Here is a 13,002-nt window from a genome sequence, read left to right as displayed (position 1 = left end):
ACACAGTAGGTAGAGATCAAGATAGAACTAGCCCCTGTGGACCACAAGCAAAAGGTTCTTTATTCAGCCAGTCTTTGAAGATACAAGAGTAAATTTACGCCTGATTTCTTCCTGAAATTTTAATAGGATAATTTAAAAACACACAGAAAAGTTGAAAGAATTATACAGTGAACATCCGTATCTCCTCCACCTGATTCTACAGTTAACTTTTTAAAAAACAAGATTGCTTAATAATCATCTATCTGCTGATCTATCCATTTATCAGTTCGTCTAACAATTTTGATGCATTTCAAATTAAGCTAAAGCCCTCAGTATACTTTGCGTCTAAACACTTGAGCTGCATGCATGATTCTGGAGTTCACATTCAAAAACTAAACCAATACTGTTGGATTTAAATTAATTGCAAGTGAGTTAAAAGGCCGAATGTGACTATAAAGAAGTCCGTGGAATTAATCTGTCATGGGTTAAAGAATATTCTCTTTGTTCCAAATATTAATGGGTAATATAGCGATAAAGTAATTTTCAACTCTGTTCACACAGAGGATGGGGAGGCACGTGAGAGGGATGAAATCCGGCATGACAGGCGAAAAGAGAGACAGCACGACAGGAACCTTTCCAGGGCAGCTCCTGATAAGAGGTAGGTGCTATTTAAGGTAAATGCGAAATATGAGTGTTGGCTTTTGCGAACCTCTTCGAGAAGAGTTTTAGTCCACTGAGACCAGTTTGCTTCTCTCCCTTTCCTCTCTAGATTGATAGCTTACTAAATCAGCACTTATTTTCTTAACACTGATGCTTGCTTTTCTTAGCAGAGGAATTAACTGTCCCTAGAAGAAATCCTTTTTCATCACCTTGTAGAGTCAGCTAGAATTGTGCATGATAGGGATATAGAAAAGGGAATTCAGATCATGTTTGTGAAAAGAAGGTAGTAGATAGGACTGTTCTGATCTGTTATTTTCCTGTTTCAAGTGGTGAGACAAGCTTATTACACGCCTATTCCTCTAGACAGGGAAGAATATTCTGTACCTTCATTGAGATCCTGTATGCAGAGAGCTGTCTTCAGTACAGTGGCGGAGAAGAGCAGGTTTTGTGAGAAGTGAAAATTGGCCTCTTCTCATGAATAGTTACTTAAAATTCAGAAAGAAAGTGCTGCCGTATAAAATGACCTAGGAAAAATTAATACAGCACTGCTAATAAGTGAAGACCTGCATGGAACAAACAAAACACATGTATGGGGCTTGCACTAAAGTAAGGATTGGTGAAGTTTATGCTTCACCAAAAGCTAACAGTGAATTCTGAATGAGGGCTAAATGCAAATATAAAACATTTTCTTTCCATATGAGCAGTTTTCCATGCTCTCATCACTTTGTGAGCTGATACAATCCATTTCTTCAAGTCATGTCTTAAACATGAAAAAGATGATTCCTACTGGTGGTGCTCTTTGTTATTTAATGGCATAGCCCATCTCCCTGGATAAGTGAAGTCATGGAGAAGCAGGAAATCTGAATTTAGAGTCATGGGTAAATGTGCAGTGTAGGAGAGAGAGACATGAAATGTGAAAGCGCACAATTAACAATACTCTTGGTCTGAAATTCCTAAGCTGTAAAAATCAAAATGGCTCTGTAGATAAATTGGGCCCTTAAAACCAGTAAAGTGTTTATGGGAATTGATAACATAGAAAAGCTGTAAACTTGTGATTGCATGAAAATCAGGTTGTCTGTAGAAATTATTTTAAGACCTGAGTTTCTGGTAAAATAAATGATGACAGTTACTCTGGTTTCATTGCAATGTAGATTGCATACATACTGGAACAGCAGGGGCATTAAGATAATCTGAATACTGAAAATCATTCTGAGTAATTCAGTCATTGACATGTTTTCCTCAAAATTCTAATAGGATAAAATTACTGAATGTGGTTTAGGTAAAGAACAGATTCTGGCTTGTTGACAGTGATTCATATGATACATTTGATTTGCATCCAGTCCCCCCCAACCGCCGCCACAGTCCTCATATAATAGCAAGTATAGACCGTAGCAATTTCATATCTCAGCATGTTCTCTCCATAAGGTGATTGCTTATATTAAAGAATTCGCATCAAGAGTGAGTCTCTTGACAGTTCTTTTCAGCTAACAGGAAGGCCTGATTATAAAACCCTACCTCTTCTAATAACCATGTCTCTGAAATGCTATAAGAACTGCCAACCTGATTATGCATTATCAGGGAATATATGTTCACAAGATATGAACAGGACATATTCATTAACTTTGCTTCTGAGATTGGTTGTATTGAAATTGAAATTCAGCTCGTCTGTAGAGTTTTACTAGTGACATTGTATTTTGAAACAGGTCGAAACTACAGAGAAATGAAAATCGAGATATCAGTGAAGTCATTGCTCTTGGTGTGCCCAATCCTCGAACGTCCAATGAAGTTCAGTATGACCAAAGGCTTTTCAACCAATCCAAGGTACCAGGAGTTTAGACATAGCTTGTCTTAAGTGTTGATGTATATACCAGTCCTCAGGGAAAACTAACATTGTCATAGATTTGGATCAGCCGAAGGTGTGCTGGCATAGTGAGAGAGAAAATTAGTAGTTGTGTGTTACAACTTATAGAACTGTTTTATCTTATTTCATCTTATTTGACGTAAGATAAAACAACTCTGATTTTGACCTCTACACTTGGCTAAAATTTAAGATACAATTAAAAAAATGAATGAAATAAGTTGATAAAACTTGGTTTTAATGTATTAGTCTTTTATTTATAAAGTAAAGCCAGTATCCTACAAAAGCGTATCTTGGGTTTTTTGTTGATCTTTGAAACACAAATTTAATGCTAAAGAAACATATAACTTGAGATCTTTAAATGATGAAGCTGTAAAACTAAATTTAAGTGCTAGACTAGTTGTCAGGAAATCTGATTTCTAATACCTATTGTTATTAACCAGCTAGGATACCTTAGGCCCGAAGAAGTGCCTTTATGTGTTAATCCACCCAACATTGATTATATACTTTGCATTAGACAGTGAGATCAAGATAGATGTGCCTTTGCCCTCAAGGAATATTCAAGTCTACCAGAAAAGACATATCTATGTATAAGTAAGGACAGGGCAGACAGCAATAAATACATGGAAGTATAAAGTTCTACTGGGATACAGAGAGGAAAAATTTATTATGACTTTGAGTCTTTAAGATTTGAAGGTGGCATTTGAGTATGCTCTTCTAGTTAATAATAACTTAATTGGATACTTTTTTTACATTCCTGGCATTGTTCTAAGTCTTTCACTTTTATTATCTCACTTAATCCTTACAAAAACCCTGTGAAGTCATACTATTCATTATAATCTCTATTTATAGATGAGGAAATTGAGGAACAGTGGTTTAGCTAGAAATTGATAAAAGATTCAGACGTTTGATTTCAAAGGTTGTGGGGTTTTTGTTTTGGTTTTTTTGTTTTGTTTTTTCAAAATTTTGTTTTTAGTGATAAAACTGGCAGTTTTTTAAAATTAACATGTAATGTAGTTTTAGCCCGAGGGGTCAAAGGTTGTGTTCTTAAACACAGTGCAGTGGTAACTCACCAGCCTGAGCAAAGGAGGGTTAGGCGTGCAAGTTCCACATAGGCAAATACTTAGGACAGTTACATCTTACAGGCTTAAGCTTATTTCAAAGCTGTGATAAAAATTTTTCTAGATGAGCACATTCCCATATTGAGGAACCATCCAAATATATGAAACAAATTTGTTCATTGTTGACTTTGGATTTGCTCTTAGAGCCTGTCTCATGCTGTAATAGTGGTGTTCTCAGGGAGTTAAGAAGTATAGCACCATTATTCTAAATGCCATGAGATACTGTTGGTACAGCATCCGTATCTTAGATTTGGGATTTTGAGTTCAAACCCCATGTTGGGCATAGAACTTACTTACTTAATAAATGAGTAACATCAGGTAAATGCTTTATAGTTCTTTTGTCTTCTTGCCACTATCTGTACAACTGAAATGAAGTACCTGCTTATACTATCCAATTTTATTTTTTTATTTATTTATTTTAAGATTTTATGTATTTATTTGAGAGAGGGAGTGAAAGAACACAAGCAGGGGGAGCGGGAGAGGGAGAGGGAGAAGCAGGCTCCCCGCAGAGCAGGGAGCCCGATGTGGGACTCGATCCCAGGACCCTGGGATCATGACCTGAGCCGAAGGCAGATGCTTAACCATCTGAGCCACCCAGGCACCCTACTATCCAATTTTAATGACTGCTTCACTAAAGTGGTCGAACTTGTTAATTAGCACTTTACTTAGGGACCAAAGCTGGTAAGAATAAAGTTTATGGACTTTGTTTTTTTTTATGAAGATCTTTTTGATTTGCAGTTCAGATTGCTGAAAGTGTACGCTAGTAATGATTATATGAATGTATTCAGATCCAACTTTTAATACATTTTTATTTCCCACAGGGTATGGACAGTGGTTTTGCAGGTGGAGAAGATGAAATTTACAACGTTTATGATCAAGCCTGGAGAGGTGGCAAAGATATGGCCCAGAATATTTATAGGCCCAGTAAAAATCTGGACAAGGACATGTATGGTGATGACCTAGAAGCCAGAATAAAGACCAACAGGTACCTAAGCAGACAGCGCAGTTTCACTGTTGAACCAGTGAAAACGAAAGCAGTTCATAGTCCTTTCTCTTTTTCCCTAGATTTGTTCCCGATAAGGAGTTTTCTGGTTCAGACCGCAGACAAAGAGGCCGAGAAGGACCAGTTCAGTTTGAGGAAGATCCTTTCGGTTTGGACAAGTTTTTGGAAGAAGCCAAACAGCACGGTGGCTCTAAAAGACCATCAGATAGCAGCCGCCCCAAGGAACATGAGCATGAAGGCAAGAAGAGGAGAAAGGAGTAGACACACCTCTCTTCAAAGTCAATGAACTTTTACCCATAACCCTAATGATGCAAGTCAGATGGGGAAAAACACTTTGTACATGGCCAGGATAAAAACCAAATCTGGGTGTCAGACCCCAGCACTACTTTTTATTATGGGAGTCAGGGGGGAGGGGGAAAATTCTTTGAACTATTTAGTTTTTTTTAAAGAGTGGGTTGTGTTTGTGCTTCTCCTACCTTTTGGCATTTATAGAACATACTACCCCACACATGAAATTAAGACCACTTCTTTTTGTGACATTAGTACTTTGGGGTTAATATTTTGTGTAAGAATGACTGCTGATGAATAAAGTTGCCCCAACCACAGTGAGTAGAAGGATGTTCACAAAGTGGAACTGTCCTGCCAAGTGACGTTTGCCCCTACTACATTTTGTTTTAATTTGGAGTGGGGAAATTAAGCTCTTGCTTGGTGCAACTATTTGTTTCAAATAAAAACATTTAGACAAAATTTTTTATTTTATTTACTCTAATAGACAGTAATAGTCTCAAAAGTCTTTCTCTTCATCAGATGTCTGATCCCCTTGCAAAACTTTTGGTCTTTGAGCTTGAACGTAGAGCTAAAAAAAAAAATCCAATAAATATTGTAAGGAAAGATAATATCTGCAAAAGCATTCCAACTGAAGACTGCATCTTTAAGACTGCCTTTTTATGAAGGAGTCAGCACCAGTAAGTCAAAAAAATGTTACCTGATCCCTGGTCTTAAGACTAAATCAGTTTAACCCAAGGTTACACAGTAAGTGGAAAAGCCAGTCTCCCTACCTTATAAGCAGACTGCTGTTCTGTGTTAGATCTACCTTGCTAACTGTTAAAGGGTCTTCCTAAACTACCCTCCCCAGACACCAGAGGACAGGCACCCTTCCACCACCACCACTCTTTAACCAATATTAAAGGAACTTCGGTTAGCAATCTCCCAAAGTCCTTGTCATTCCATCCTTCTGACCTACTAAACGGATATTCAGAAAGCTCATGATGTTAGAGAAGAATATTTACCTTTACTCCATCAAGAATGTGATGTTCTTGTTGTAGTGCATTCTGAAGTTCCTCTTCTGAAGAAAACTGAATCCAACCCATACCTCTGTGAAATCCAGTCTCTTTGTCCTAAAAATTCAAAATTTAGAAAAGATTAATCAGGAACTAGAGAAAGTTTTCATGAGCTCCAACCAAACTAACAACTTTTTCATCTGCCCAAATGGAATAACTGAGATTTTAATAAATGTCAAAAACCTTGCTTGAATACATACTTACCCTCCTAGTTACCAAAGGTCAACCTTTGTGTTAATCTTAACATTCTGCTTTTCTGCTACCACTGGAGGAAGTAAAAATGGGCAGCGAAGTTTCTGTCATTCGAGATACAAACCACACTAACAATAAAAGGGACATTTTGATCACAGAAAGAAACAACTCTAACTTCCTCGATTCTAGAAACTAAAAAATTAGGCCTCAAACCCTAGTTTGTTTCTTGTAGTTTTAGAGACAAATTACTCTCATCACCACCACTACCATTATAATTACATAGTACTAATGAAAAATAGAAAAAAAAAAAAAAACTACCCTCATTTACCTAGCTCTAGATTGAAGTAACACTACTTTGTGCGAAACACAGAGTGCTTATCATCCAACCTATACACAGCACATGTGGAGAAGTTTCTAGTGTGTTTGGGTGCACCCTGCCCCCACCCCACCAGCCCCACTATTTAAGAACAGATATAAAGATATCTATTCACTCAGTACCTCACCAATCTTCTTACAAAGTTACATTATGCTCTGCACCACCCCCAAACAAAATTTTTAGAAATTGTCCCCAAATTTAAAAGGTGACTTTTTTTTTTTTTTAAAGATTTTATTTATTTATTTGACAGAGAGAGATCACAAGTAGGCAGAGAGGCAGGCAGAGAGAGAGGAGGAAGCAGGCTCCCTGCTGAGCAGAGAGCCCGATGCGGGACTCGATCCCAGGACCCTGAGATCATGACCTGAGCCGAAAGCAGCGGCTTAACCCACTGAGCCACCCAGGCGCCCTAAAAGGTGACTTTTTAATTCTTAACTTCTACTGCAGGAAGTTTCCGGTAATATCCCGGTGATTCACTCCTTACCTCAGCTAGTTTCTCCTCTACTTCCGTATGGCCATTTCTGTTAGTAAAAGCCTTAAAATGTGTTTGTGTAAAACTTAGGTACTGTGCATTATAAGATACAGGAACCTGGATTTCTGGGCGCCTTAGTGGCTCAGTTAAACATCTGCCTTCAGTTCAGATCATGATCCCAGGATCATGGGATCGAGTTCCACATTAAGCTCCCTGCTCAGTGGGAGTCCGCTTCTCCCGCACCCTCTACTGTTCTGTCAATTAGTAAGTAAAAAGTAAAATCTTTAAAAAAAAAAAAAAAAGGGATGGGACGCCTGGGTGGCTCAGTCTGTTAAACATCTGCCTTCAGTTCAGGTCATGATGCCAGCGTCCTGGGATCAAGTCCACAAAGCAGGCTCCTTGCTCAGTGGGGACCCTGCTTCTCTTTCTGAAGCTCCCCCTGCTTGTGCACTCCCTTGCTCTCTGACAAATGAATAAAATCTTAATAAAAACAAAAACAAAAAAAGGAACCTGGATTTGAATACATGAATTTGTTTATCAGAAACTAACTTTTGGGGGGCACCTGGGTGGCTCAGTGGGTTAAAGCCTCTGCCTTCAGCTCAGGTCATGATCCCAGCATCCTGGGATCAAGCCCCGAATCGGGCTCTCTGCTCAGCAGGGAGCCTGTTTCCCCCCCTCTCTCTGCCTGCCTCTCTGCCTACTTGTGATCTCTGCCTATCAAATAAATAAATAAAATCTTAAAAAAAAAAAAAAAAGGAAAGAAAGAAAGAAACTAACTTTTGGGGCACCTTGATGGCATAGTCAGTTAAGCGTCTACCTTCAGCTCAGGTCATGATCACAGGGTCCTGGGATCCAGTCCTGCATAGGGCTCTCTTCCCCACCCCCCTGCCTACCTCTGCCTACTGACAATCTCTGTCTGTCAAATAAATAAAATCTTACACAAAAAAACTCCTTTAACTTTTCTCCTGTTAACATTTTACTTAGTTTTACCAAGAATCAAAGTTTTCTTTCCTTTTTTTTTTTTTTTTTTTTTCCTTTAAAGATTTTATTTATTTATTTGACAGACAGGGATCACAAGTAGGCAGAGAGGCAGGCAGAGAGAGGGGGAAGCAGGCTCACTGCTGAGCAGAGAGCCAGATGTGGGGCTCTCGACCCCAGGACCCTGAGATCATGACCTGAGCCGAAGGCAGAGGCTTAACCCACTGAGCCACCCAGGCACCCCTCAAAGTTTTCTTTTGTTTAAGGTATTAACTCCAGGTCCTAAATAATTTTGCTTACACTTTCAAGAAGGAAATGGTGAAAAATGTTACTATTTTGGGAGAAATTTTTAAGTAGGTTCCACACCTATCTAGTGTGGAGCTCAATGCAGGGCTTAAACTCATGATCTCTGAGATTAAAACCTGAACTGAGACCAAGAGTTGGACACTTAATGGACTTAACCACTCAGGTGACCTCGGAGATTGTTTTTTTTTAATGTTCGTCAAATAGGAATTTCATCCTCTTTGTAAAAATTTAGTTTTTAAGCTTATAGAAAAATTTTTTGTGTCCGTAATACTTATGCCTCATTCTTTTAATTACCTGTATTAAAACTCCATTGTATCAGTGAATTAATATCTATTTAATTACATTAATGAACATTTAGGTTCTTTCCAGTTATATTATTAAATAAAGCTGCTTTGAACTTTTTCTTCTTTTTTTTTAAAAAAGATTTTATTTTCAGAAAGAGAGAGCATGAGCACAAGCAGAGGGAGCAGCAGGCAGAGGAAGAAGCAGTCTCACTGTGAAACAAGAAGCCTGATGAGGGACTCAATTCCAGGGCCTGGTAATCTCAGAGTCCCTGAGCTGAAAGCAGATGCTTAAACAACTGAACCACCCAGGTGTCCCTGCTTTGAACATTCTTGACCACACCATTTCTGTAGAATAAATTCCTAAAAATGGAATTGCTAGGTCAAAGTAAATGTAAATTCTTAGTTTTGATTTTTGCCAAAATATCCTTCAGAAATGAAGTAAACTTCTGAGCACCTGGGTGACTTAGCTGATAAGTGTCTGCCTTCGACTCAGGTCATGATCCGAGTGTCCTGGGATGGAGCTCCGCTCTGGGTTCCCTGCTTAGTGGGAAGCCTGCTTCTCCCTCTCCCACTCCCCGTGCTTGTGTTCCCTCTCTTGGGTTAAAGCCTCTGCCTTCGGCTTGGGTCATGACCCCAGGGTCCTGGGATCGAGCCCCACATCGGGCTCTCTGCTTGGCGGGAAGCCTGCTTCCCCCTCTCTCTGCCTGCCTCTCTACCTACTTGTGATCTCTGTCTGTCAAATAAATAAATAAATAGACCTTTTTTAAAAAATCATATAAGCTGATAGGCTTTAACAAAGTCAAGAATTCAAGGATAAAATTAGAGGATCAAAAATTAAAGGATAACATTTTTTTAAAAAGATAATACTCACAAAAGGTACAGTGCACTTTCGTACATGGCCAAACTGTGCAAAGTGTTCTCTCAGCTCACCTGTATAGGAGGAAAAAAAACATGTTAAAAGTAGTTAATGTATTAGTTGATATATTTGGGGCACCTGGCTGACTCAGACGGTAGAGCATGCGACTTTTGATCTCAGGGTCGAATTCAAGCCCAACAACTGGGCATGAAAAAGAAAAAAAAAGTAGTTTTTTTTAGTAGAAAAAAGTAGAAAAAAAAAAGGAGGATGTATTTTGCATCCTCCATCCTAGATTGTAGCTAGAAACCAAGAGAGGACCTAGAATCCCCAAACTTTTTGTGAACAGGAACTACTTTTCATTTCCTTGAAGCCTTAAGATTAAGGAAGTAGCTACGGTACTGACTACTTCCTCAAGTTATGATGGGGCTACATCTGATAAAGCTATCATAAGTTGGAAATATCCTAAGTTGAAAATGCATTTAATACACCTAACCTACTGAGCATCAGAGCTTAGCCCAGCCTACCTTAACCATGCTCGGAACACTTACATTAGCCTACAATTAGGCAAAACCGTAACACATAGCCTATTTTATAATAAAGGGTTGAATTTCTCACGTAATTGACTGACTACTGAAAATGAAAACCAGAATGGTTATATGGGGACAGAATGGCTGTAAGTCTATCAGCTGTTCACCCCCGTGATCACATGGCTGACTGGGAGATGCCCCTTGCTGATGCTGCTCCTAACCCAAGAGAGCATCACACTGCCTATCACTAGCATGGGGGAAAAAATCAAACAGAATGCCTATCAAATAGAATCAAACAGAAATCAAACAGAATGCCTATTATTTTCACCTATCACTTTTTGACTGTAAAGTCAAAAAACTGTAAATCAAACCATAGTAAGTCAGCAACCATCTGTATAAAGCTGCAATGTGCCAGAGATGAGGGGAAATGATGGGGTGCGGGCATACGCAAATAAACTGCTGAGTCGACTGTAGTCATTACTCCCAGCAGATGACTGTCCTCATCAGTTACTGTACTAGGTACATGGATAATAATCCCTGTGAGAAATTCACACACAAGACAGATAATTAGAATACAGTATATTGCCAGCCATATTAGGGATTTTCAAACAAAAGCTCAGTTTACCTCCCTTTCATAAAGTTTACACTCTATTAAATAATGGACACTCTAAAATTTATTGAGATGACCCTACTTACCCTTCCTGCCTTATTACCTACGGCTGGCCCATAGTTACTCTCTAGTACAGCAAATGAAAACTCTATGTGTCCGTCCTACGGATTCCCACCCTCGCCTGTCATTCTTTCCCCTTGCTATGTCAGTAATCTTATCTCTTCCTGCCTAAATTGTAACTATCTTTCAGGACCCAGGCCAAATATAGCCAAATACTATTTTATTGGGCTTCTACTGCCATACAAGGCAATGCACTACCACTGTGAGGCCTCAGAGATGCACAGTAGATCATCTTAAAGATCAAAAACTACCTGATTTCTTCTGAACTACAGTGCTTATACTTTCCCTGATTAATATTTCATATTACTGGGTTATTTCACCCTACTTCATCTAAACTTCACTGGTTCAACAACTGCCTGTATCTGTTATAAGTCTCCTCACCCTCACCACTACACCATAAACTCCCTAAGTGTTGAGTCCACTATGTCAACAGTAACTGACAACAGCAGGGCAGTACCTGCTGAATGAAAAAATGCCTAGCAATCTGTCAACAACCCCCACACACTAAATTTCAGAAGTGCTCTAATAGTTGGTCAAACCATTTGGTAAATTCAGGACCTCATGGATCAGCACCAGGACAAACATGTTTGTTTAACACTAAATAAAATAGTGTTAAATATGCATGTCTTAAACAAGGTATTAAAAGTTCTAGAAAACATCCACTTCCCAAACAAGCTCTGGAAGGTAACCATCTTCTCAAATTACCTATAACTGTTACGGAAAAACTGCTGCAAGCACCTAGAACAATGTCATCCTCAAACAGATACTCCTGAAATATTTGCTGAATGTATGAATGAACCAAGAGAGACTGCTTCAAAATTGCATGTTACACTCTTTTTATGAGTTTTAAACCAACCCATTATGGTCTGGAAACTTGCAACTACAGGATGATGGTGAAATCCCAGAGCCTTTACACAGTTTCACAGGGCCTAAGCAAGACATTGTACTGCCTAGATCTTCACCTGCAACGTATTAAGAAGGTGAGGCCCAAAACAATCTATTTTCCATTTTACTACTCACACCAGGGCCACAAAGGCTAAGAAGTGAGTAATCCTATTTCCATTCTTTTGTTTAAAGGAGATGACCTGACACATGAATACCTATAAAAGTGATGATGGATTTTTAAATTTTGGGTAAGCAAATGTAAAAACCTTTTTCCAAAAGTGCAACTGACAAAAATCAATGTTGATGAGAGATTTCAATACTGATTACTCCCAACCCTCTATCTCCAGCCTAGGCCTCTCCCATAAGCTTATAGTGATTATAGTAATCACGAAAACAACTATCATTTATTGAGTACTTAGTCTGTATCTAGCACAAGTCTAAGTGGTTTACATATAAACTCATTTAACCCAATCAAAAGTCCTATCAAGAAGGTATCACTGTCTCCATTGCTTGATGAAACTGAGAAACAATGAGCCCTTTTCCCAAATTACCTCCCGTTAGGTTACACAACTATTAAATGGCCGAGGTGGAATTCTAACCTAGGCAGCATGGCTTCTCAATAAATGATGCGGTCCGTCTCCGGATGGACCAATGATACACCGTCTCCTCTGTCCAACTGCCTGACGGAGACTTCACAGGCTTTTTTCAAACTCAACACATTTCAACTTTACTCCTCATCCTCTTTAATCTGCTTCCCCTACATTTAACCACGATATTCACCAACGCTAAAACCTGGAATTCGTTCTTCCCTTTCCCTCATTCCTTACTCCTACCCCACTCAAGCTATCGCGAAAAGCCGTTGATTTTGTTTTGTTAACGTAAGTGGATCTGACCCCCTTTCTACCACTACCCTATTTCAGATCTTCGTCTTTGGACTAAATTATTGAAATTGCCTTTTAATGCGTCTCCTCGCCTTCGGTCTTGCCAGTTTGAATCCACCCTCCACACCGCTGTCAAAATAATCACTTCTAAATCGTAAATCTTAACTTTTCAAGTAACGAACCGTTCCACCGAGCCACAGTGGAAAGGCAGGAGACCCTGAATAGGTGCCGCAAAAGCTTAAGGGGCATCCCTGAACGATTCATTGAATTTTTTTTTTTATTTCTGCTCACTGGCTTGCTCAGGAACCACAGCTCTTAATCCAGCCACCACGCTGACACGCATTCCGCCGAAAGCAGTGCTTCTGAGGATCGCTTTTACCTAAAACCTCAACCCCTAACACGTCTCCATCACTCACTCGAGGCCGCGGTCCAGGGGATTTTTCTAACAAAAGCCACGGGCCGGCTAACACTCGTTCGCAGCGCCGCAGCACCCCTCACTGCAGAAGCAGCCATCTTTAGATCGAGGACCTCTGCGACTTGTGGTCGCGACCCCGGAA

The 13,002-nt window shown here is 39.4% G+C and overlaps 2 protein-coding genes across 3 annotated transcripts in view; one reads left to right on the top strand and one right to left on the bottom strand.

Annotated features, from left to right (window-relative positions):
- Positions 1–5,368, top strand: part of SNW1 (SNW domain containing 1) — a 34,163-nt gene extending 28,795 nt beyond the window's left edge. Inside the window, exons 11-14 of one of the 2 annotated variants that reach the window (XM_044229907.1) lie at positions 541–637; positions 2,343–2,460; positions 4,440–4,603; positions 4,684–5,368. In XM_044229907.1, the coding sequence (XP_044085842.1) occupies positions 541–637; positions 2,343–2,460; positions 4,440–4,603; positions 4,684–4,882 (578 nt within the window). In that variant the 3' untranslated portion in view covers positions 4,883–5,368. Of the gene's footprint in view, positions 1–540; positions 638–2,342; positions 2,461–4,439 lie in introns of both variants that reach the window. The other variant, XM_044229906.1, reaches the window with a different exon arrangement.
- On the bottom strand, positions 5,358–12,998 carry LOC122893096 (SRA stem-loop interacting RNA binding protein). Its single transcript, XM_044229909.1, has 4 exons — positions 12,862–12,998; positions 9,438–9,496; positions 5,911–6,018; positions 5,358–5,477 (listed from the first exon to the last, which is right to left on the bottom strand). The coding sequence occupies exons 1-4, from the start codon at positions 12,956–12,958 to the stop codon at positions 5,406–5,408; spliced, it is 336 nt and encodes a 111-aa protein (XP_044085844.1). The 5' UTR covers positions 12,959–12,998; the 3' UTR covers positions 5,358–5,405.
- Between the last annotated feature and the right edge of the window lie 4 nt (positions 12,999–13,002).

This window comes from Neovison vison, chromosome 13 (assembly GCF_020171115.1).
Source record: "Neovison vison isolate M4711 chromosome 13, ASM_NN_V1, whole genome shotgun sequence".
NCBI lineage: Eukaryota > Metazoa > Chordata > Mammalia > Carnivora > Mustelidae > Neogale > Neogale vison.
The sequence above is the reverse complement of the archived record's forward strand: the minus strand, read 5'-3'. Positions and strand labels throughout refer to the sequence as shown.

Excerpts from the sequence above, each read along its gene's own strand:
- LOC122893096 (XM_044229909.1), bottom strand. The coding sequence starts at position 12,958 with ATGGCTGCTTCTGCAGTGAGGGGTGCTGCGGCGCTGCGAACGAGTGTT. Across the intron at positions 9,497-12,861 it reads CCCCTGGACCGCGGCCTCGA|GTGAGCTGAGAGAACACTTT; the intron begins GTGAGTGATGGA and ends CCTCCTATACAG. Across the intron at positions 5,478-5,910 it reads ACATTCTTGATGGAGTAAAG|CTCTACGTTCAAGCTCAAAG; the intron begins GTAAATATTCTT and ends TTTTTTTTTTAG.